At 43.0% G+C, this 26164-nt stretch overlaps 1 protein-coding gene across 3 annotated transcripts in view; it reads right to left on the bottom strand.

The window, feature by feature from the left end:
- The window catches only part of LOC117352255 (kelch domain-containing protein 3-like), a 171106-nt gene that overhangs the window by 78554 nt on the left and 66388 nt on the right, over positions 1 to 26164 (bottom strand). For all 3 annotated transcript variants that reach the window (XM_033928622.1, XM_033928605.1, XM_033928614.1), the window contains exons 8-10: positions 21913 to 21964; positions 15920 to 16020; positions 2562 to 2647 (exon numbers count right to left, since the gene is read on the bottom strand). In XM_033928622.1, the coding sequence (XP_033784513.1) occupies positions 2562 to 2647; positions 15920 to 16020; positions 21913 to 21964 (239 nt within the window). The remainder of the gene's footprint in view (positions 1 to 2561; positions 2648 to 15919; positions 16021 to 21912; positions 21965 to 26164) is intronic.

Raw genomic sequence — 26164 nt, 5'->3', positions numbered from 1 at the left:
TCTTTCCCTCCCTTCCTCTCTCCCAAGTCCATGCCTTCTGTGTGCAAAAACCCATTCCCTCCCCCACCTCAGCATCTCTTTCCTTCCTTTCCTCTCTCCCAAGTTCATGCTTTCTGTGTCCAAAAACCCATTCCATCCCCCACCTCAGCATCTCTTTCCCTCCCTTCCTCTCTCCCAAGTTCATGCCTTCTGTGTCCAAAAACCTATTCCCTCCCCCACCTCAGCATTTCTTTCCCTCCCTTCCTCTCTCCCAAGTCCATGCCTTCTGTGTGCAAAAACCCATTCCCTCCCCCACCTCAGCATCTCTTTCCCTCCCTTCCTCTCTCCCAAGTCCATGCCTTCTGTGTGCAAAAACCCATTCCCTCCCCCACCTCAGCATCTATTTCCCTCCCTTCCTCTCTCCCAAGTCCATGCCTTCTGTGTGCAAAAACCCATTCCCTCCCCCACCTCAGCATCTATTTCCCTCCCTTCCTCTCTCCCAAGTCCATGCCTTCTATGTCCAAAAACCCATTCCCTCCCCCACCTCAGCATCTCTTTCCCTCCCTTCCTCTCTCCCAAGTCCATGCCTTCTGTGTGCAAAAACCCATTCCCTCCCCCACCTCAGCATCTCTTTCCTTCCTTTCCTCTCTCCCAAGTTCATGCTTTCTGTGTCCAAAAACCCATTCCATCCCCCACCTCAGCATTTCTTTCCCTCCCTTCCTCTCTCCCAAGTTCATGCCTTCTGTGTCCAAAAACCTATTCCCTCCCCCACCTCAGCATTTCTTTCCCTCCCTTCCTCTCTCCCAAGTCCATGCCTTCTGTGTGCAAAAACCCATTCCCTCCCCCACCTCAGCATCTCTTTCCCTCCCTTCCTCTCTCCCAAGTCCATGCCTTCTGTGTGCAAAAACCCATTCCCTCCCCCACCTCAGCATCTATTTCCCTCCCTTCCTCTCTCCCAAGTCCATGCCTTGTGTCCAAAAACCCATTCCCTCCCCCACCTCAGCATCTATTTCCCTCCCTTCCTCTCTCCCAAGTCCATGCCTTCTGTGTCCAAAAACCCATTCCCTCTCCCACCTCAGCATCTCTTTCCCTCCCTTCCTCTCTCCCAAGTCCATGCCTTCTGTGTGCAAAAACCCATTCCCTCCCCCACCTCAGCATCTCTTTCCCTCCTTTTCTCTCTCCCAAGTTCATGCTTTCTGTGTCCAAAAACCCATTCCATCTCCCACCTCAGCATCTCTTTCCCTCCCTTCCTCTCTCCCAAGTTCATGCCTTCTGTGTCCAAAAACCCATTCCCTCCCCCACCTCAGCATCTCTTTCCCTCCCTTCCTTTCTCCCAAGTTCATGCCTTGTGTCCAAAACGCACTCCCTCCCCCTTTTGTGTTCCCCGTTTGGCTCCCAGCCCATCTTAGCAACTTTCTCAGCAAAATGTAACTCGAGCCACATAGGCTTGTCTTCTATTTCCTGCCTGTCCTGCCACGCACATATAGCCGATCGGAAATCTTCCCCGACTTCAGCGCTGACGTCGGAGGGCGGGCTTTGCTTAAGCCCTCCCTCCGAAGTCAGCGCTGACGTCGGGGAAGATTTCCGATCGGCTGTGTGAGCGGCAGGGCAGTCGGAGTAGAAGACGAGGCTTGCGGCTCGAGTTATATTTAACCCCGCGGGTCCCCCATCGTCCCCGTTCAGCTCTCTCTCCTGTGCACCCCCTGGTAGTACTGCCCTGATGGCGGCCCTGCGAGTGCCAGCTGCAAGGCCTTCGCGTGCCACAGTTGGCAAGCGTGCCATAGGTTCGCCATCACTGCTCTAGGACATTTATGTATCCAAGTTTATTTTAATCTTGATATACCACTCATCAAATATTTGAAATAAAGCAAATATGGATTTAAACATAACTTGGGTTGGCTTTATTAACCCCTACTCTAACCTGTCAAAACCTAGAAATTAGGGGTAATAATAAACATTACTAAAGGTGTGTGCACTATTATGGAATATGGGGGATCCACACCTAATTTATGTGTGAGGATTTATACCAGGTTTCAGTTGGTACAAATTCTTGTGCCCACAGTTGAGCACAGATCTTGGTGCTTCATGCTATTCTATAAATGGTGTCCAGCTTGGAGTACTGTTATTAGAATAGCATTCAGGGGTCTTTTTTTTTTTTTTTTTAGGTGCTCAAATTTGGATGCCATTTACAGAATCTGGGCAATAATTGGTCCACAAATTTTAGTGCCTATGTTTAGAATTGCCCCCTCAGAAATGCATTTTACGTGCTCAAATTGGTGCCTAAAAGCCTGAGCCCACACATCGTTTCACAAAACTAGGGAATCATAGCATCTGCTTTTATGATATATATAGCATGTCAGGAATACACAAGTTCAGTGTTTGTGGATACAAACAGATCAAGGAGCATAGTTATGGAATTGCTTCCATAGAGCCCAATTGTGGAAATTTTTGTGAGTTAGTAAATTGGCATCAAACAGACTTTTATCAATAGGATACTTCAAAATCATATCTGTAGAATAGGACTTAAGATATACCATCACAAAATGGGGAAAATTGTTTAGTGTTAGAACATATTCGCTTACTTTGTCATGGTGTGCTGTAAAAGAATGATGAGTCCTTCCACTCGGTATTTCCCCCTTGACATCACACTGCTGCCACACTAAAGTAACTGAAGTATGATTGCATAATTTTAGTACAAAAGATGTTAAAATGCTAAGCAAGATAAGCTAAAATATTGCAGGTACATGAGATAATTCAGAATAGCACCCTCTTATTATTTCCTTCATGTGGAACGCTTAACTATCAAGGGAACTATATTACCTATCCAAACATTCCCAGATATGTACCATCGGGGCTCATTCTCAAAATAGAAAAATATCCAAAAAAATGTCATACAGTGGCAGGTGGATTCTTTTTTTTTTCACAAAAAATACAAATTAATATTTTTGAAACTTTTTAAAATTTATTTATAAATTTTCAAATTACATATCAAGTATAACTTGTACAGAAAGTTGGTTAGACAGGAAATTAATTTTTCAAAGTATAAAACATTTACACCTTGATATTCCTTAAAACAAAAGAAGAAAATAATAGATTGACTAACTCAACTCAAGTCCAGTCCTTTGGATCCAAGATTACAAATAAGCGAGAGAAAAAAATATAGAAATTTAAATCAATTAGGAATATGCTATACATAATGCTGAGGTGGGAGTAACTTATTTAAATTATAGAGCAATTGATGTTCCCCCATCTATTCGGGACAAAGCCAAGAAAGCGGTTAACTTCTGAGGTTCAAAAACAGACATATTTAACTGATCGGTGTCAAATAATACACTTGCAAGGGTATCTGAGATAGAATGTAGCCCCCAATAAAGTGACCCTTGGTCTCAAAAGAAGGAATTTGACAGTGTCTTTGAGTTTCTCTTGAAAGGTCAGGAAACATTTGGATTTTAAGTCCAAGAAAATCTTTGTTTGTTTTTGAAGAAAAGCCTCAATAACCAAACTTTATCAATTGATAGAGCTACAGTTAATATCAATGTAGAAGTTGTTACTATGGGTCTGTTTTACAAAGCCGCGCTAGCGGCTGCCACGCGGCAACAGCCCCAAAGCCCTTTAAATCTCTATGGGCTTCGGGGCCATTACCACGCTGCAGTCGCTAGCGCGGCTTTGCAAAACTGGCCTTATATCTTTATCAGACGTTTCCAAAATTTCCGATATATTCAACATTGTTTGGTCAGTTTTTTTCTGTGATTGAGGCCAATTTTTATTCGGCAAATAGTACACTTGAGAAAATGGGGACAATGTTTCTTCCAGGACTTGTAGAATTTCTACCAGGTATCTCCTAAGTATTTCCCTAGGAGTTACCATTGTCAGTCTAGGAAAATTAATAAGTCTCAAGTTATTATTACGTGAGTTATTCTCAAGCGTTTTTAGTTTCCTTCTGAGATTTACATTATCCTTAACTAGGGCCTCTTGCAATTGTTTAGACCCTATTAAATCTTGATAAAAGCCTTTCAATTGAGGTATTTGAAACAGTCAGATCTTCCTTTAATTCCTTGAGATCCTTGGTATGTTGAATCAATTTATTTTCTATGTATTGGAAATTGGGGATAATAGTTTTAGCAAAATTAGCCACTAAGTCCCAAAGTGACTCAAGAGTCACCTGAACGGTCTTCTCCCATATAGGAAATTTTTATTGAGTGTAGAAATGCTTACTCTCCGAGGAATTTCCCTGGCTTTGCTCCGTCTGGTTTGCTCCTCCTCCAGTTGTCAAACAGGCCCCAGATTTTTCAGCAGAAACTCCCTGAGCTGGGAGTTCTGCCTCCATGTTCTTCGTAGTAATGGAAACTGCCTCAGGAGAAAAGACCGCCCCCAACTCCTGGGTTACCTCACCCCTTGGACAGCTGGCAATCTGAGGCTGCAGGGGTGATGCACGGACATCTGGGCTAAGGGTGGTATCCAGCCCAAGAGATGCAGCTCCAGTCTCGCCCAGCCCCGGTGCCCTCAGCGGGCCAACGTCAAACGTCGGGGTCATGACTCCCTGCATCCGCCGCAACAGCTCTTCAATACTGCCGAGAGTCGGCACCACAGAGCGCTGCAAGACGCCAGCAGCGCTCCGGCTCTCCTCTTCAGCATGACAAAAGAAATCAAGCCACACAAGCCTCCAGATCATGGAAAAAGAGTAGAGGAACAGAGCAGCTAGGTGCGTACTTCTCAGCACGTCTTAGCAGCAGCCATCTTGGATCTCCCCTTGAAACTCTTTTTTTAAATGGTTTTCTTCACAGTTCATCTAAATCTCAAGGGTGTGTGTTGGGGGGCATGTTTTTTGGCAGGACTAGGGTGGGTTTACTACTTGGGACATTTTTCTGCGATTATGGAACACTGTATAAATGTTCCATAATATAGGATGTTTTAAGTTAGACCTGTTTCAATAATAACTAAGTGCCAAAAAGGTATCCAAACTAACTGGATGATTACTGTAGGGATAAAGGCATGATCCCTCTCCTTACTGCCCCAATGGTCACTGACCCACTCCTACCTCCCTAAGTGGTGGAAGTGACAGTATATAGCAGACTCTATGACAACTGCAGATATAATGGCTTTTCTTGTTAATGCATCAAGCAGGTCCCTAGAGTAACCTAATGGTCGGTGCAGTAGACTGTAGATAAAGGGACCCAGGCCCATATTCCACTTTAACTGGTACATTTGTGGTGGAAAGTGTAAGTGCACCAAAAACATACCTACTGAACTAATATACAAGTGACTTTTTCAGGCATAGGGGCTACTGTAGTGGTGTACAGCTGGATACAGTATATTTTTTTGATATTTCTGGAAAGCTCACCACACAATTTAAGTGGTTTATGATGTAATTTGTACCTGGGACCTTTTATATGAAGTTCACCGCAGTGTCCTGTAGGCTGCGCCACTGCTCTGCTGAGATGTCTAGTATGACTGCTGAACCCCAGACATTCCAATGGCTTGCTTTTGTGCATTTTTCCCTTGGATGTTTTTTTGTTTGAAAAGGAAGATGAACTAAGCACAAAAATGTCTAAACTAGGGCAATTATTTTGAACCAAAAAGACAGATGTTTTTCTGGTTCAAAAACGGCAATGTTTGGCACTGGATCAGATTTGTATGTCATGTTGAAAATGTCCCTCCACATCTTTGATAACCAATAGAAAATTCACATTTTTCTTTTTTTTTAAATTAATTTCTCTTCAGCATATTAACTTCAGGAAATCTTTTTTTTTTTTTTTTGTTCAATAAGTTTTATTGAAAGTTTGACAAGAAGGAATACAAAAATGTAAACACATAACCAAAAGAACTATCATGTCATCAAGGCTACAATCACCTAGTATACAAGAAGAGTTAAGCAGACATGGTGCAGAAAGTGTGGCATCGTAAATATATGCATAGTGCAATAAGTCAACGAGATTGTTCAGCATAGGATAATACATGGGACCATATACATTGAAATGAGGAAAGAGACAATCTATCTTTTTCCGCAATTGATTTTTCATACTTAGCATATAAGCAGACAGTGTTCCACCATTCATGGTAAGTAAGGGCGGAAAAGTCTTTCCAGTGAGATAAAATGATTTTAAGTGCAATCAGCAATAGACAATGTAGGAGTTTGGCATCACTTCTATCTAGCTGAGATGTCAAAGCAATATCACCTGTAATAAGGACAGAATAATCTAAATGATCCACAATGGGTAAAATTTCACAAATAGTGGACCAAACATTAGTCCAATATGGTTGTAAAAGGGTACAAGAAAAGAACATATGATGTAAAGTACCCATATTAGAGGAACATGACCAACATAAGTTAGATACATTTGGGGATACCTTAGATAATCTATGGGGGGTCCAGTAGGCCCTATGATACAAGAAAAGGACCATCTGTTTAATAGAAGCAGCTCGCAGTGCCCCAAAAGAAGTGAGCCACAGTGATTCCCAATGGTCCGCAGACAAGGACAAGGAGATATCATGGGCCCATATATCATATAACACCTTAGGGCTGTGGAATTTAAACATTTTCAGCATCTTATACCACTTAGATGTTTCACCTCTTCTACCACTAAACAATTTACACCAGTCTATAATAGTAGGCGCATCAAGTGATAAGGAATGATTCTTTAAGGAAGCTTGAAGACAATGTTGAAGTTGGTGCCATTGAAAGAATTGAGTAGGTAATAAACCATAACTAGATGATAGAGCAGCAAAAGATGATGGTTTACCATCTAACATGACTTGCAAAATAGACCAGATTCCAAGCTTGATCCATGATTTCCATTCTACATGTAATCCTTGTATTTTGACTTGAGGATTAAGCCAGATGGGAGTCAGGGTAGTGGAATTCCATTGTACAGGCGCAGCGTTGTCTAATTCTTTCACTGCCGTGACAGTAGAAGACAACATCACATTGTCACGTACTAAAGGAGGAGATGTTAAGAAAGATGCATATTTTAAGAACTGTTTATTATATAGTTGTCGCTCCAGCTGCAGCCAGATTGGGTTATCATATGAAGTGTCGTCTGAAAGCCACTTCGAGCCCTGTCTCCCCAGAAAAGCAACATGATAGTCGTATAGACTAGGGAATTCACTCCGCCATTGCATTTAAGAGCTTTCAATTTCTTCAGAGCTATGCGAGGCGTTTTATGGTTCCACAAAAATCCAGACAGCAGTGCCTCCCATTTACTATAAGCTTTAGGAGAGAACAAGAAGGGTAACATAGAAAGGACATATATTATTTTAGGGGCCAAAACCATCTTAATAGAGTCCAATCTGCCCCACCAACTAAGCTTCAAGGGAGACCAGGATGTTGTAGTTTCCTTAATTATTTTGACGATATAATCCTCGTTATATTGTTTAGTTTCTTCGATTGATGGACAGAAATATACTCCCAAATATTTCACAGAGGAAGACGAGTATTGCAAGCCAAGCTTGGTGATAAGGTCTCCACAAGGGGTGCCTGATAGAAGCATAACTTCCGTTTTTGAGGCATTTAGTTTGTAGCCTGATATGAGCGCATATTTGTCTATAATTTGCAATACATGGGGGATAGAAGATAAAGTGGCATAAATCATTACGTCATCGGCATATGCCGATAGTCTGATGTCCAGATCTCCCACACGTACTCCGATGATATTAGATGATGCTCTGATGGCTATTAACAGGGGTTCCAGCGCAACGTTGAATAACAGCGGAGATAGCGGACAGCCTTGTCTCGTCCCCCTGATAGGATGAAACCCGTCAGATATTACATCGTTAATTCTGAGCTTAGTAGATGGATTGGAATACAAGACATGAACCATTTGTATAAATTTAGGAGGAAAACCAAACCAAGATAATACACGAAAAAGGTAAGGCCATTCCACCCGATCAAAGGCTTTTTCGGCATCTAAAGCCATCGCCACCATGGGTTCCTTGGAGCAACTAGCTTGTAGGAGGATATGTGCAAAGAGTCTAGTATTATCGCTGGATAATCTATTCTTCATGAAGCCACATTGATCCTTGTGGATGATGATAGGTAGGATGGAGTTCATGCGATTAGCTATTAATTTCGCGTAAATTTTGGCATCGACGTTTATCAGTGATAAAGGCCTATAGTTTTGAACGTAGAGAGGGTCCTTACCCACTTTAGGAAGTACTATGGTGAGGGCTTCTGTAAAGGTGCCAAATGCCACACCAGTGTCAGCCATGTGATCAAAATATTGAGTCAGAAATGGGAGAATATCATCACTGAAGGCCTGGTAAAATTCCACTGACAGTCCGTCAGGTCCAGGGGTTTTACGTTTCGCCATTGAATGCAGAGCTTGCTCCACTTGTGTTGATGTAACTGGTGCAATGAGAGAAGTCACATCTGCTTCATCAAGGAATGGGTGAGGCAATTGTTCCAAGAAGGAGTCATAACTAGAAGGGTCTGGGTTTTTAGACTTATAAAGATTGTGATAGAATGTCTGAAATTGTCGACAAATATCAGTGGAATTCAATAGAGTGGTACCAACCCCATCTTTAATAGCTGGTATGGAAGTTTTCTCAGATCTCAGTTTCAGATATGCTGCAAGCTGATGACTACTTTTGTTCATACTGGAGTAGTAAGAGGCAGATTTGTGAAAAATTTCCTTGGAAGCCTCCGTACTTAGAATCAAGTTGTATTCCATTCTCAATTTCCTGAGGGAAGAGAGTGTATCAGGGTTGTTAACATCAGCCTGATGTAGTTTCTCTGCGTCTTGTACATTACTTTCCAATTGCTGTAATTTAAGACGGTCTGTCTTGCGTTTGTTAGCTGCATATGAAATGATGTGACCCCGTATATAGGCCTTGAATGCGTCCCACAAGGTCTGCCAGGATGTGTCAGCAGGTTTATTAAACTCAAAATAGCACTCGATATGACGTTTGATAGTTTTAATAAAATCTTCATCAGACAGTAATGTGGAATTAAATCTCCATAGACCTGAGGGACGAGGACTACCCAAATCAGTGAGTTGAAGTATTATAGATGCGTGATCAGAAATCGATATTGAATTAATATGGGCAGCGCTAACTTTGTGAGACAGGGAATAGCTTATTAAGAAGTAGTCAATTCTTGAATAAGAGGCATGTGGTGGTGAATAAAAAGTGTACATTCTGTCATCAGGGTGGAGTAATCTCCAGACATCTATGAACTTTAAATGAGACATTAAATCTTGTATGCTTTGCCCTGTTTTAGTGGGACGATAGTGTGATTTAGATTGCCTGTCCATAGTTTTATCCAATATTTGATTAAAGTCACCCCCTACAATGGCTGGTATGTCTCCTGCAGAGGCAATCATGTCTGATATCTTGTGAAAAAAGGTGGGGTCATCGATATTTGGAGCATATAGATTGATGACATTGACAGGAGAATCATCAATGGACAGCTCAGTCTTAGACCAACGACCACAGTCATCAGTGGCATGTGACATAATCTTGATATCCGAACGGCGGCGAATCAGTGTAATTACACCATTCTTCTTACCCACTGCAGCTGAGTATAGTGGCGGGTAGGCCCACTTAGGAGAGATCTTTTTGGACTCTGAATCATTCAGATGGGTTTCCTGATAAAATACTACATCCGGGTTGTATTGAGCAGTGTATTGAAGTATTTTGGATCTCTTAATTGGGTTATTAAAGCCTTTTACATTTAAAGAAAAGCAGGTTAGTGGCATTTCAAAGCATTAGAGTGATATATCCACATGAGTAAAACAGCATAAGTACAGCATATAAGCAATTCAGCTGAGGCTAAACAGAATGAGGAAGAGTAATCTAACATGTGACATATACATGTGTTAGAGAACGGAAGCAGGTAAGTAATCATAAGGCAGGAATATAAAATAACATAGGATGTTGAAAGAGTGCCATATTTAGAGGTAATCATATAGAACATATATTTGAGAATACAGTATATTTGGAAATTATGATAAGCAGTCATATAGCAACCAACTGCACAGTGTTGAAAAAACAGTGTGAAGCTATAACCTTTATAAATAGGCAATAGGCAGACAATTGAGAGAATTGCAAGGCATATAATAAGACAGTTGACAATATAAAGCTGATGCCCGTGTACGTAGGCCAGCACCATCCTGTATAAAGCACTATAAATAAGTACAGCTATATGAAAGGTGTGAAACAGGGATTGTACTGCTTCTATATAAGGAAAAATAGAACTCCTATGGCAGATGAGCTTATCTTGCAGAGAAATAAGGACATGAATATAAGCATTGCACTGAGATGGAATGCAATCTGGTCTCAATATATACACAGTATACCTTGCTGAACAGGACAAAACAGAAAAGTGGACAGGAGCTGATATATGCTGAAGGCAAAACCAAAGGGACATGGAAAATGAAAAGAAAAAAATAATATTACAAAAAGCATAGAAATATACGATGACACAAGCCAGTTGAGAGTATTGAAATAACATGGGAATAAAACAGCGCTACTTGCAGCGATGATAACGTGAATAAGAACAAGAACAATAGGACAGATAGACACCATGGGAAGGCAAACCACGAATAGGGACCAAAGGGAACTGAGAAGCCAGCTAACAAACAGTTATCTGAAAAACATAACATTGCTCTATTAGAACGCTGAAATAGACAAAGAAAAACAATAACAGAGAGAGGCTGGGCAGCCTCGTGGCCGCAGCCATAATTCCAGCTCTATGGCAGACGGGTCCGGTGATGAGAGCTTTAAAAGTTCCCTGAGCAGAGAAAAAGACACAAAATCTCTCATGTTTTATCAATCGCTGTCGGGTTCAGGTTTTCGATGTAGTCTGCCAAATCAGCCGGGTTAGTGAAATCTTTAGTTGCATTATGAAAAGTAACTCTCATTTTCGCCGGGTATAGTAGGCCGTGCTTAGCGCCCATGGCAGTCAGTTTAGGGCGGAAGGCAAGTAGTTGTTTCCTCTTCTTTACCGTTTCTTTAGATAAATCAGGAACCAGAATCAATTTAGAGCCCTCAAACATCACTGGTGCATGTGTTTTCGCCCGTTGTAGGATAAGTTGAACTTGGGCTTGACGCAGTAATGTGATCACTATCGGGCGCGGAAATCTGCTGGGGCGCGCCACGTGCTGAGGCACTCTATATGCTGTATCACATTCAATCTTCATTTCAGGCGGTAGTTTGAGCAATTTCGGCAGAAGGGCACAAAGAAATTCAGAGAGATCACAGGCTTCCCGCCCTTCCGGTAAACCGAGAAGACGAAAACTGTTCTTTTTAGCCCTGTTCTTTTCAACTTCCAGCGCAAGCTCTAGTTGGGCAATCCGAGAGGACTGCTTGAGAAGCAGCTTGATAGAATCCTCGGATGATTGCATTTTAGCTTCCAAAGTTTCGGTACGGGCTTTAACATTGGCAAAATCCTCACGTAATGATGTGAGATCTGATTTAATATCAGTAACATCTTGCTTCGTGTCTATCAATAAGCTCCGTATTGAACGGAGCTCTTCCAAAATGGAGGCCCCAGAGACCTCATCAGATTTTTCGTCGGGCGATTTTTGAGGAGAGGACGGTTCGGCATTTTTCCTCTTACTGGGCTTATTGGTAGACATGAGAAGGCTGCTATGAGGGATCAATATAAACAAAAAAAAAAGAAAAGAAAAGCGATGTTAATCTCGAGTTATGTCGATGTAAAGCAGGAGCTCAGTCACCCTGCAGCCATCCCAGTCGGTGCTCACCAGCGCCCCCCTGCTCACCAGCGCCCCCCTACTTCAGGAAATCTTAATATAAGTTATATACATCAATACCCATTAAGGCACGTTAATTTGATTTAAGGGCATAGTTAACAAATAGTAAGGATAGGCTGTTGTTTATAATGATATGGGAAATGTCAATAACATAACCCATGCTGTTAAAAAATCATTTATTGATAATAGTGCATGCTATTTGCACACATGATTAATCTTTCTAAAGGGTGTACACTCTTATCCTGATAGCGCACTGTGACCAGTCAGGCTCAGGGCCTGCCATGGTCCCTGTGAAAGCTGGAAGAAAGGGTGACAAGAGGCCCAAAAAGGGGATTGCCAAGGCCAGCTCCCAGTACCAATCTGATCCACTTGAAGATACCACAGACCCAGAATGGGGGGATGAGGTAAACCGACACAGTCACTACCATTCACACAACAGGGCTAGGGACATAGATTTTAAACCAATTCCTAGGAATAGGGAGAAAGGCTATTGCCCTAGTGTCCACCGGGGGAGCCAGAGAAGCCCAGGTGAGAGCAGGCTCAGTCAGAGCAGGGCGTGGCTTCCCTCTTGAAAAGCCTGTGGATTTCAGTATGCTGTTAGGGAAGTTAGGGAGAAAGCTCAGGGCTCTCCCTAAATAAGAAGTTTCTGGCTCAAGCGAGGGTAATGCCTGTGACCCGATGGAAGTGGAGGAATCTGGAGCCACTCCAGAGTTTGTAGCGCCAGACCAAGAGGTGCCAATGGAACTTCAGGGAGAGCTGGCTCCTGAAGATTGCTTAACACAACCTGAACAGATGGAAGTAGGCTTAGCTGCTATTTGTAAAGACTGAGTGGAAGACTGTGATCATTTGGACTATTGTGAGTTTTTGTTTTGCTTTTTGGCTGAGGTTGTTTTTTTTCAGCCTGTTTCATTGACTGCCAGAACTGTGGGGTTTTGCTTAACTGTGTTGTTCTCTGCTCATTTTGATAGGAAGCTGAGAGTGTCCTGTTTTTCTTAGTGGGAGAAGTTTGTTGGCAACTGGGAGGGATTTTTGGAAAGCTGGGTTTTGTTTTGTTTTTTCTTTTCTGAAGGCAAACTTTAGGCACTTCTCCTAAGCCCAGCAATGCTATATGATAACTGGAGGCTTTCTTATTTGAGACTGTTTGAAGGGTGGATTATTGCAGCTGTGGAACTGAACTTACCTGAGACCTGCTGTGTACAGGCTTGGGGAAAAGCTTTATTGAAAAGCAGCTGTTTGGAGGGTAAGGAAAAGAAAAACAAAATGGCCAAGCAAAAACATAAGGTAATTTGCAAAATAAAACTTCACAGGAAAACCCTGTGTACAGATCAGGATTTCTCCACACAAACCACATAATCCTCACTGGTTTTACCCTCCAAACAGCTGCTTTTCAATAAAGCTTTTCCCCAAGCCTGTACACAGCAGGTCTCAGGTAAGTTCAGTTCCACAGCTGCAATAATCCACTGTAAGTCTACTGTAAGTCTTCTGCCTTGTATATGTATCTATCATATGTTTTCTTAAAAGGAGGTAGATTTAGCAAAATTGATGAACACTGGTGCTACATTCTTAGCATCTAGTTCAGATTGTGAGTGTGGATTTAGTCTAATGAACAATTTGAAGACTAAACAAAGGAATCGTTTACATTTAGAGCATTTGGAAATGTTGATGCATGTTAAGAGTCTCACCTTCAAGATGGAGGCTCAACAGATCTTGACAGAATTTATTCGGACTGGATAAATATGAAAGATCGCAGGGAAAAACTTTGAAAACTAAATTGCTGTTATTTTCTAAATTTTAAGTATAAAGTATAAAGATACCTTATTTATAGGTAGCGCTCAATGAAACATTTCAATTAAACATAATTTATGTTTATTGAAATGAGACTTTATGTTACATAAAGTAACTAAAATTACATTGTGTTTTTGTTAATTCAGACTACACTCAAAGACCTGCCCATAAATGCCCATAACTGAACTCCGGGCCCTCTGGCAATCATTTCTACAGCGCACACAAATTTAGTTTTTCTTTAAAATGCGCATAGATGAAATTTTTTACGCACACAGCCTATGAAAAAATTAGAGGGAACATTGCTAGCCAGGGGTAGACTTCATGCTCCAAGAAGCTAGGAGTATTGGTGCATGTGTATCTCCCCTGACCATGGTTGATAGCAGTCACTAGGTTTAGGGCTCCTGGTCAGAAAAGGTGGCTGGTATGTGAAATCTGATCTGAACTGGTAATGAAGGATAAACAAAGTTCAGAAAGCAGTTGGAAACCCAGCCTTTGTGTTCCAGCAACCTCTGGAAACGTGCGGTGAATGAGACCTGAATCTCTCTGAATGGTGGATTCAAAGAAACAAATGAGTGACATCATCAGAGGAGCTCTTAAGCTCTTTCTTTGGGTAGGAGAATTGTCTTTGGGCAGATCTCCCCCAATAGATCAGGATCTAGTCAAAATGGAGGATCTTTTGTTAGGAAATGTTATCTTTTAGAGGAGTTAGGAGAAAGAATATACACAGTACCTGTTTCTGTTGGAACTGTATGTGCACGACAGAAGAGCGGGACTTGGGTGTGATTGTATGTGATGATTTTAAGGTGGCCAAACATGTTGAAAAGTTGATGGCGAAAGCTAGAAGGATACTAGGTTGCATTGGGAGAGGTATGGCCGGTAGGAGAAAGGAGGTATTGATGCCTCTGTATAAGACTCTGGTGAGACCTCATTTAGAATATTGTGTACAATTCTGGAGGCTGCACCTTCAAAAAGATATAAAAAGGATGAAGTAGATCTAGAAGAAGGCTACTAAAATGGTGTGTGGTCTTCGTGATAAGGTGTATAGGGACAGACTTAAAAATCTCAATCTGTATACTTTGGAGGAAAGGCACTTAACGTTGGGGGTAAGACTTCTGGGCCGGCGGCGTGCAATCGCTGCATCCACCTGGCCTTTCCCAGCAATTTGCTCCTTGCCTGGTCCCTTGACCCGCTGCTGAGCTAGGAGTCCAAACTCCCTGCCGCTGCTGCTTCGTTGATGTATTCTCACAGCGGCAACAGCGGGAGGTAATTGAATTCAGTGGGTGGGCGGACTAGGGTGGGGCAGAAGAGGCCAAAGGCTGGAAGGCAGTGAGGGAAACTTAGGAGGGAGGGAGGAAGGAATACCGGTAATTGTTGGGCCTGAGTTGGGGGAGGGGAGAGGACAAAGGTTAGCAGGCAGTGAGGGAAACATAGGAGGGAAGAAGGAAGGGATACTGGTAATTGTTGGGCCTGAGTAGGGGGAGTGGAGAGGACAAAGGCTGGAAGACAGTGAAGGGAACATAGGAGGAAGGAAGGGATAATTGTTGGGCCTGAGTGGGGGGGGGAAGAAAACAAAGGCTGGAAGACAGTGAGGGGAACATAGGAGGAAGGAAGGAAGGGACAATTGTTGGGCCTGAGGAAAGAAAGAAAGAAATCACTAGACAACCAAAGGTAGGAGAAATTATTATATTTTCAATTTAGTGATCAAAATATGTCAGTTTTGAGAATTTATATCTGCTGTCTATATTTGTCTATTTTTCTATAGTTGTTACTGAGGTGACATTGCATATTTTAAAAAGTCATCTGCCTTCACATCTGTGCCCTGTCCCTGCCTAACACTAGACCACCAGAGGGGGGCAGGGTACAAAGCATGGCAAGGAGTGTGGGGTTTGGTGCAGAGCCTGGCAGGGAGAATTTAGTTCAGAATGGTTTTTTTCTTATTTTCCTCCTCTAAATTTAGGGTGCGTCTTATGGTTAGATGTGTCTTATGGAGCAAAATATACGTTAAATATTTTGAATTGAAAATGCATATATTTGTACAATCTTTTGATTTGGGATGCCTTTTGTTGGCAGGGGGTGTAGTATGTCCCCCCTCCCCGGCTCACCGAATGGTATGATCTGAAGTAGATCTAAGAAATTACTGTACTCCACTGCATTTTTTTATACAGAATCTATTTAATAATGTCTACATTGTACTTTTTTCAGAAATATATACATAGAGATGTATTTAACTGTTAAGTCAGGTTATGTTACCACAAGTTGAGTTATTTAGCAAAGGGTTCCATTTTTTGCAATGAGACCCTGTGCTAAAATAATCCAATTTGTGATAAAATAACTCAGCTTAGCCTGCGTTGATAACTTTCCCCCATAATGATGATACCAACTATTATGACATATTGTTGCATTAAATTTAGTAATGACATCATTTGCAAGGCTGGAAAATATAATACCTGTATCTAACACATGCATATCTGTGTTATAAATATTCTTCTCAGTGCAACCTCCAAATAAGTATATTTGATCTCCAACAGTAGCTAATGTATGTCCTGATCTGGAAAAACAAAAGCATTATTGATGAGCATGCGAGATTTATTTCTTGCAGCTTGCTTTGTATAATAGATAGTACTAGCAATTGCAAATAAAATAAATAAATGTTTAAGGTAAATAAATTAGAATACATCTAAATGTTAAGAAATACAGAATGACGTTGATCTTATGGCTTACTCTGATCAGTTTTTATCAGCCTACGGATGCATTAATTTTTTAGATGACAGTATGCATTTTAGTCATTTGAAAACACCTCACTTCTATGCACTGTTGATATACTCAGGGATACATGCACAATTAATTGTAAATCTATAGTCACTTTCTCTTGCTTCCTGTGGCAGCTTAAGAATAGGTTTCATAGCAAGAGTTAGGCAATTTTGTGGTAGCTATATAGCACATTTTTATATATTTGAATCATTTTACATGCTAAGTATACTCTTTTTTGTTCTATGTCAAAGTGTAACTGAGTTCGAGAAACCTTAGGACAAGCACAGAGGATTTCTAAGGGAAAGGACTGACTAATAGATGGTACAGACAGGCAGACTGGATAGGTCATATGGTCTTTATCTGCTATCATTTTGTATACAAATTACTTTTGTTTCTTTAGGAAATTTATGGTTGAAAGATCTCAGGTAGGATATGAAAGAGGAGAGAAAGAGGACATGATCAAGACTGATGAGGAGTGATGGGCAGGGCATGATTAATCCTTCGATGGGCCCTAGGCACACAAGTACCCTGGGCCACCAGTCATGCCCTGCCTCACTCTCTGCTCCCTGCCCCAAGGGTGAGGGAGAATGTATGTGAGAAGATAGTCTACAATGCTTGAGGGGGTATGGGAAGAACACCCATAAAGGGAGGGAAAATTGATGGGGGATAGGGAAGGAGCTTACACAAAAGGAGAAGAACCCATACTACTGAGGATGGGTGGTAGGCAGAGGAACTCAAGCTCTGAGATAGAAATTCATATTAAGAGGAGATGGAGGAAGAGCTCACACACACAGGGAGGGGGGTCTCATTAGAAGATGAAGGAAGAGCTCACATAGAGGGAGACTGATGAAAGAAGAGCTCACGCACAGGGAGGTGGAAAAATGGGGGAAAAGCTCACATACATAAGGAGAGGGCCTTATAAGAAGATGGAAGAAGTGCTCACACACAGAGAGGGAAGTCCTATGGAGGGATTGGGGTCTGCTGCAAAAAGGACAGAGAGCCGCCTCTTGATGCCAGAGACAAGAACCCTTATTTTGCAAGAGCAGGAAGAGTTTGTGGCAGTTAGACCTGCAATATTTAATCAGATTATTTGATACTGAATATAAGAACATAAGAATAGCCTTACTGGGTCAGACTAATGGTCATCAAGCCCAGCAGCCCGTTCTCATGATGGCCAATCCAGGTTACCAATGCCTGGCCAAAACCCAAGGTGTAGCAATATTCCATGCTACCAATACAGGGCAAGTAGTGGCTTCCCCCATGTCTTTCTCAATAACAGACTATGAACTTTTCCTCCAGGAAATTTTCCAAACCTTTCTTAAAACTAACTACGCTATCCGCTCTTAACACATCCTCTGGCAATGCGTACAAGAGCTTAAATATTCTCTGAGTGAAAAATTTTTTTCCTCCTATTGGTTTTAAAAGTATTTCCCTGTAACTTCATCGAGTGTCCCCCTAGTCTTTGTAATTTTTGACAGAGTGAAAAATCGATCCACTTGTAACCGTTCTACTCCACTCAGGATTTTATAGACTTCAATCATATCTCCCCTCAGCCGTCTCTTTTCCAAGCTGAAGAGCCCTAACCGTTTTACTCTTTCCTCATACAAGAGAAGTTCCATCCCCCTTACCATCTTGGTTGCTCTTCTTTGAACCTTTTCTAGTGCCACTATATCTTTCTTGAGATAAGGAGACCAGAATTGAACGCAATACTGCAGATGAGATTCTAGCAGCATCATAATCCTTTACACACAATATGTCACCTTATATTCTACTAATATGCGTTTTGTTGCCCCTCTTCTGAGCTCCACAAGCCTCCAGGCCTACCTATATCTGCACAAATCATTGTTTTCATTAGGTGGTAACTTCCTACCTCCTCCAGCACTGCAACTGAATCTTTGGGCAGCTGGCAGTGGCAACAAGGTAAGCTTGCTGCCGTCAGCTTGCCTTGGAAGCCACCTCTCTGCAGCATACCGCTTAAGTGGGAATAGGAAGTCACTGCAGAGAGGCAGCTCCCAGGGCAGGCTGATGGCAGCAGGCTTGCCACTGCCAGCTGCCTGAAGATTCAATTGCATGGTAGGGAGGAGCGGAAGTAGATGGGAGAGTCAGAAGAGCCAGGGGTGTAAGTCTGACAGTCAGCACACCAGCTGCCAGCATGCCTCCCTGAAATCTTCAGGCCCAAGACACGTGCCTACTAGGCCTACCCTTTAATCTGGCCCTGGTGATTGGCAAGTGGAGAGGATAGATCAAGGATAGAAGATGGGAGAGAAGAAAGAGAGGAGGTTAGGATAGGAAATGAGGGAGAAGGAGAAAATATTAGAAAAAGTGAAAGAGGAGAAAATAGAGGTTCTAGTATTTTGAAGGAGAGGTTCTGGTGGAGGCCCTGCTGGAAAGTATGAGAATGGAGTCATCCTCCCCCCACCCCCACCCCGATGCTGTGTATCTATAAGATGATCTATAAGATTAAACATTCTTCTCATGTCAAAACTGATTAGATTTTTGCAGATTTTTTTTCTGAAGATTTTTGCAGTTGCTAAGCATGTGGTAAGAGCCAAAAAATGCATACAGAATGTTAGGAATTATTAGGAAAGGAATAGATAATACAATTTGAAAAATATTGTAATGCTTCTATATTGTTCCATGGTGTGACCACACTTTAAGTATTGTGTACACTTGCTGCATCTCCAAAAAGAACAGAATGGTATCCAAAATGAATAAGGGAATAGAACTTGAAGCTAATGAGAATAGAGCTCATCAGCTTGGAGAAAAGACAGCTAAGGTATGACAGATCCTATAAAACACTGAGTGAAGCAACAGGAAGTGGAGTGAGGACCTGGAAACATCAGGAGTTACCTGGGAGAACTGCCTGCAAATGCTGAAACTCTTTTTCAGCTCCATCTACTGGCTCATTGATGTCATCAATATGGGAACAGTGTCAGGGATAAAGCATGGCATGACCTGTGCTAGCTGGAGGAGGAATGGAGTGAGGACTTGAAAACATTGGAGGTACCTATACTGCCTGCAAGTTCTGAAACCTTTTTTCCAGTTCCATCTACTGGCCCACTGACAACATCAATATAGGACTGGTATGAGGGATGAAGTACTGCAATAACCTGTGTTAGATATTGAGGTAGTAGAATAAGGACCTGGAAACATCGGAGACTGTTAGCAAATGCTGAAACCCCTTTTCCAGTTCCATCTATTGGTCCGCTAACATCATCAATACGGGACTGGTATTGGAGATAAAGTGCTAAAGTGACCTGCAGCCACAGCGTGTGGCCAAAGGGGCATGCGTTGTAAGCTCCTTTAGATCCCTGGTAAGACAGGGATTTTGGAAAATGGTTAAAAGGATTGAAACAATGCTGTGTGGACCTAAGGATCCCGGGCCTATTCTGATTGGCCCAGGCACCTTAGGCTCCACCAGTAGGAGGAGCTTTGGGACGGATGGGCCAATCCGGCCTCATTCAGTCGTTGGCTGCCTGCCGGACAGGCGGGTTTGGCTCCCGTCTGTCCGGCCAACTACACAAAGGTACGGGGAAGGGGGGTGGGGGTGTCGTGGGGGTCGGCCAGGGGGGACACAGGTCGGCTGGGGGATGCGGTCGGAGGTTCTTTGGGGGGGGGGTCGTTGGGGGGAGGGGGGTTTGCGTCGAGGGCAGGAGGGCCTGGGATCCCTCCTGCCCGTAATGTAGTGCGGGGTGGGGGTAGGAGGTCGCCGTGGCCAGGAGGGTTTGGGCTCCCTCCTGGCCCGATATTGTCGGGGAGTTGGGGAGTCGGCGGGGCAAGAGGGCTTGGGCTCCCTTTTGCCCCAATCGTGTCGGGGGGCAAGAGGGCTTGAGCTCCCTCTTGCCCCGATCGTGTCGGGGGTGCCGCCGTTGACAGGGGCAAGAGGGCTTGAGCTCCCTCTTGCCCCGATCGTGTCGGGGGTGCCGCGGTTGACTGGGGCAAGAGAGTTTGAGCTCCCTCTTGCCTCGATCGTGTCGGGGGTGCCGCCGTTGGCAGGGGCAAGAGGGCTTGAGCTCCCTCTTGCCCCGATCATGTTGGGGGTGCCGCGGTTGATTGGACAAGAGAGCTTGAGCTCCCTCTTGCCCTGATCGTGTCGGGGAGTCGGCGGGGCAAGAGGGCTTGACGTTAGAGAAAGGGCGAACCGCCGGAAGAGGAAGCAGCAGGACACCGGTAGGAACTTCTACATGATGGGGGGGGTCGGGAGGCTGTGGGGGTGCGAGCTGTCCTTCAGGGTGGGGGTGCGGGTGGGAGTGCGTGCGAGCGGTCCTTCGCTGTGGGGGTGCATCGGGGGGGAACTATGTAAAAAAAATTTTATATAGCGCGCTCACGCGTATACCACGCAAGGCTATGCACGGTTTGTAAAAACACGTATAACGCGCGCGTTATATGCGTGAAAATACGGTAACTGGTATGTAAAATTTCATTTATGATATCCATTCTCCTAGTGTGGCCCTGATGGAAAGTATGAGAATGGGGTCCCCCCCCGGATGCTGTGTATCTACATCTATAAGATTAAACATTCCTCTTTTGCCAAAAGTGATTAGATTTTTGCAGCTTTGCCCTTTACCCTAATAGGAGTCTTAAGTTTGTATGCAAGAGAAATTCATATCCTGTGTATCTGCAGGAAATTATAAGGGATGCATAACTGGTACAAAGGGTTATTGAGCAAAGTAGAGAGAACAAGGAACTGTGAAATTTGTTAAGACTGTTGCTGCCCTAAGCAAGCCCCTGAGCTGTTAAAACACGGCTTAGATAATTAGAATCAAATGTACATGTGTTAAAGTGGCATACCAGTAATGACCTTTGTGGAGATAACAAGGCTGGACTCAACTGATTTGAAATATGCTCAGCATGTGGTAGGAGCCAAAAAAAAAAGAATACATGATGTGGATAGACTGTTTGCTTGAGTGTATTTTTATATTTTCTTGTTTTAAATTAAAAAAAAAAAAAATCCTCAATGAAGTGGAACAGGTAAATAGAAATCAATTGTTTACTCGTTTGAAAAGTACAAAGACTAGAGACATTCTATAAAGTTACTAAGTTTTACATTTGAAAGAAATCTAGAGAAAAATATTTTTTTCACTAAGAGGCAAATTCTATAAACGTCATCCCGATTGTAGGCAACCTACTTCTGTCTAAACAGCCAATTGGGACACACATTTTCTAAAAAAACAACTCCCCCCCCAAAAAAAACCCCCTCTGAAGCAGGCCATCTGTCGCAGCTGCAGGGAGACGCATTGAGACACTTAAGCGCACCCAAGACTGAGCATGGGCATGGCTTCGCCCGTAAGTGGCCTTGGGCAAGATTAAGCAGCCCTAGGCATCTCCCTAGGGCTGCAATAGACAGCTGAAATGTAGGCCAGCAAAATCAGTAGCATGGAATATTGTTACTTTTTAGGATATTATCAAGTAGTTATGGTCTGGATTGGAAACAGGATTCTGGGCTAAACAGAACTTTGATCTGACCCAGTGTGGAAATTCTCATATTCTTAAGTTCTTATAACTGGAAAATGTTATGCATATAACATTATCCAGATAAGTTATCAAGTTTCAAGTTTATTAAAATTTGATATTCTGCTTACATATCTTTCATCCATCTTTGTGAGCATAGGTCCTTACACTTATATGCATATGTAATTGTTCTCCCTTTCCTTTTCATTCATGTTAAATGAAATTATTTTCAACTGACCTGGCTTCAGGTAACAACCCAGTAGTTTTGATTGGGATCCAACTACACGTTACTGAAACAAAACACAGAACAGAAATTGTCCCATGGAAGTACATAATAAAATTAATAAATTTAATTTCTGCAACTGTAAACCTCCTTTTAAGAAAACATATGATAGATACATATACAAGGCAGATGACTTACAGTAGACTTACAGAATCTGAATATTATTCTATAAATTGCATTCAAAAATGTGCATTGGCAAAGATTAGAACTAAGTGATTTCTATAAAGGGAACACGTCCTTTATAGAACAGTATTTGGTGCCAGACTTATATCTGCTGAAATATATTGGGCATGTAAACCCAATATTTTATAAAATTGTACACAGCAATTTAAATTTTTTTTTCTATCAATTTAGCCCCCCCCCTTTACTAAGCCGTGGTAGAGGTTTCTACCGTGGACTGGAGTGCTAAATGCTCTGACGCTGCTCTGATGCTCATAGTAAAAGAGGGTCTAAATTTTTCAATCACTTCGATACATCCATGATAAAGAAATCAACAAATAAAACAATAATCAATACAAAAGGAAAACCAAAACATGTATCAGCCCTCAATAAACAGGAAATAAGATCCAAGATAAAAGGCAATTTCATAGTTAGGAATAAAAAGAAACCCCTTGAAAGCACCTTATTCCAACCAACTAGAACTAGCTCATCCTATGCCAGAGGATGTAGAGCAGTGGTCTCAAACTCAAACGCTTTGCGGGGCCACATTTTGGATTTGTAGGTACTTGGAGGGCCGCAGAAAAAAATAGTTAATGTCTTATTAAAGAAATGACAATTTTGCATGAGGTTAAACTCTTTATAGTTTATAAAACTTTCCTTTAACAGTTTTACCTTATGCAAAATTGTCATTTCTTTAATAAGACATTAACTATTTTTTTTTGCGACCCTCCAAGTACTCTATTTTTTCTGCAGCACTCACATTTAAAGTTTAATATCTTTTCTTTCTCAAAACTGGCACATTTCTATTACTAAATTGAAAATAAAATCATTTTCCTACCTTTGTTTGGTAATTTCATCAGTGTCTGGTTGCACTTTATTCTTCTGACTGTGCATCCAATATTTCTACTCTTCTTTCAGCCTCCTGTATGCTTCCTCTCCTCCAGACCTCATTCCCTCCCCCAACTTTTTCTTTCTTTTTCTATGTCTGTCTTTCTCTGATTCCTTGTCCCATTTTTTGCTTTGTTTCTGGCTCCTTGTCCCCTCCCCCTTCTTTCTTTTTTCCTTCTGGCTCCCTGTCCCCCCTCTTCTTTCTTTTTTCCTTCTGGCTCCCTGCCCCCCCTTCTTTCTTTCTTCCTTCCTGCCCTCCCCCATGCCACCGCCGCCGGGGAATATGCTGCTGCTGCTGCTGCTGCCGCCATCGGGAACAGGCCGAGATCTCCACGGGGCCGACCAACTCTCGCCGCCCGACGTCAATTCTAACGTCGGAAAGGACGTTCCGGGCAGCCAGGCAGCGATTGGCTAGCCAGAACGTCCTCTCGACGTCACGTGGGATCTCTGCACAGAGTTAAATAGGGGAGGGTCATTGGGGTGGGCAGACTAGATGCCCTTATCTGCCGTCTTTTTCTATGTTTCTATGTTTCTATGAATTGAGGTCGGGCGGCGAGAGAAGCAGGGAGATCAAAGAGCATGGTGCCGGCTTGTTCCCCGATGGCAGCGGTGAGAAGGGAAGGGAAGCAGTTGGGCACCCCTGCTCCAGACGAGCCGCGAGCCGCACTCTAGGAAGAACAGTGGAGGGTGACCAGCTGTGCGGACCGCCCCCCCCCCCTTGGTACGCCACTGGAGCAGCAGCGTGTCTGGCCGGCTCATTCCATTCAAAGCCGCGGGTGGCGGCTCGAGATCCACGCCTGCGTCTGAAGCTTCTCTGATGTTGTGATGTCAGAGAGGCTTCCGATGCAGGAGTGAATAGCGCAAGGAGCCGCCAACCCGCGGCTTTAAACGGAACGAACTGGCCAGACCTGCTGCTGCTCCAAATGGAAGGAATTATCCAGTCCAGACCGCAGGCCGCAAATAAAACTTGGAGAGCCACATGTGGCCCGCGGGCCGCGTGTTTGAGACCGCTGATGTAGAGTCATTAATCAGGATTTGTAACTTTATAGAACAAATCCTTGTTGCCTCATTATTTGGACCTTAGGCCCGGATTCTGTATATAACGCCCGGGAAGGGTGTCCTATACTGAATCAGGCCCAGGCCCACCCAAAATAAACCCGATTCTTATAACCGACATCCACATTACAGAACCGGGTTACTGTAGATGCGGCCATTATACTTATTGCGGCAAGGGATCTCCCTGCCACGATAAGTATAGTGGCCGTGGCTGCCAGTCCCCCCCCCCCATATGATTGATGCAGGAAAGAGCCCAACCCCTCCTGCCCGATGAATGCCCCCCATGTATGATCGCAGCAGGAGGGAGCCCAACCCCTCCTGCCCGATGACCGCCCCACCCTTCCCACATACGATCGCAGCACGAGGGAGCCCAACCCCTCCTGCCTGATGACTGCCCACCCTTTCCTGAAGATTGCCAGCAGGAGGGTACCCAATCCCTCCTTCCGGACCCCGCCAATGAACCCCCCATCCCCAAACCCCCCTAATGAACCCCACCCACCACCCTCCCCGGAACCCCCCCGGGCTCACCAAGCAAGTTAGCCGGCCGGGTACCTGCACCATCCGGCTGGCAAGCCTCCCCTGCCCAACCCACAGGAGCCTAGGGCCTGAATGGCCCAGGTGCCTAAGGCCCCTCCTATGGGCGGGGCCGAGATGGCCCATGTACCTAGGGGGTCTTTCAGCAGGAGGGATTGGGCATCCCATCTGCCTCATTCGTTTAGGGCAGGGGTGTCTAACTCAAATCACATAAGGTGTCAAAATCTTTATATATATATATATATATATATATATATATATATATATATATATATATATAATTCTTTATTCATTTTAACACTCACAATAAGTGAAACAGTATATAACATCCATTTGGTCTTATATACATCACTTAATATTATACAAAACTCAATTTCCAATTCCATATCCCTCCCCTTCCCTATTCAATAACATTCAACTCAAGACAAATATATAATAACCTCCTCCTCCCCACATTGTTACTCTCAAAGAAAACTAAGAAATCCCCATCCCCCTTCTTGGATGTGCATATTTAAGGGGAAAAACTTGATATTCAATCATTACAGTATTTTGTTAATGGCTCCCAAATATCCTGGAATTTCTTAATGCCCCCCTCCCCTTTGTATGGCAATTACCCTTTCCATTTTAAATATGTGACATAACGAATTCCACAAAATACTATAATTTAAGCGATCCCAATTTTTCATTATATGTTGTATGGCAACCCCTGTCATAATGAGTAATTTATTATTATTAGATGAAATTTGACTCTTACCTCTCATTCCAAACAATACAGTATTATAAGTTAACGCAACCGGATTTTCTAACAAATCATTTATTTGCCCCCAAATTGATTTCCAAAAAGCAAGTATCAATGGACAAAAGAATAGCAAATGATCTAATGTCCCAGCTTCAAGATGACAATGCCAGCATCTATTAGATTTAGAACTATCTAACTTTTGTAAATGAACTGGGGTCCAAAATGCTCTATGAAACAAGAAAAACCATGTTTTCTCATAAATGCTGACACTGTACATCTCATCCTCCAAGTCCAAATTTGTGGCCATTGAGATGCAGTAATCTGATGCTTTATCTCAATGCTCCAAATGTCACGAAGACCAGTCTTTGGTTTCTTATTTAAAAATCCAGATATTAATTTATACCACTGAGTGGCCTGGTGTCCCAGGATTGCTAGGCTGACAGGAATGAGTTAAGAGGGAAACAGGGAAGAAAGGTTAAATTTCTTGGAGCAAAGGTGGATTTATCGCCTTAACACAGTCACCTGTTTGGGCTTAATTTAGAACTAGAATGGTTAACATTGATAAGAGGCTGATTTCAGGGGGGTCTCTGGTCCTTTGTAAAGGCATGTAACACTTACAAGGGGTGATGAGAAGGAGGTTTATAGCTTAAAATAGATCATTTTAAATTTCTCCCCGGGTCACCAGGTTCATTTCATCTTTATAACGTCACTGTCAGCTGATTTGGGAGAGATATATAGCAGAAAAGACACGCCGCGGCCATCTTGGTATGAGTTACTCGGTGGTCGATATATGGGCGAAAAGCTAAATAGAGGTATTTAATTCTATCACAT

Source organism: Geotrypetes seraphini, chromosome 1, assembly GCF_902459505.1.
Source record: "Geotrypetes seraphini chromosome 1, aGeoSer1.1, whole genome shotgun sequence".
NCBI lineage: Eukaryota > Metazoa > Chordata > Amphibia > Gymnophiona > Dermophiidae > Geotrypetes > Geotrypetes seraphini.
This window is presented reverse-complemented; position numbering and strand designations above follow the sequence as displayed.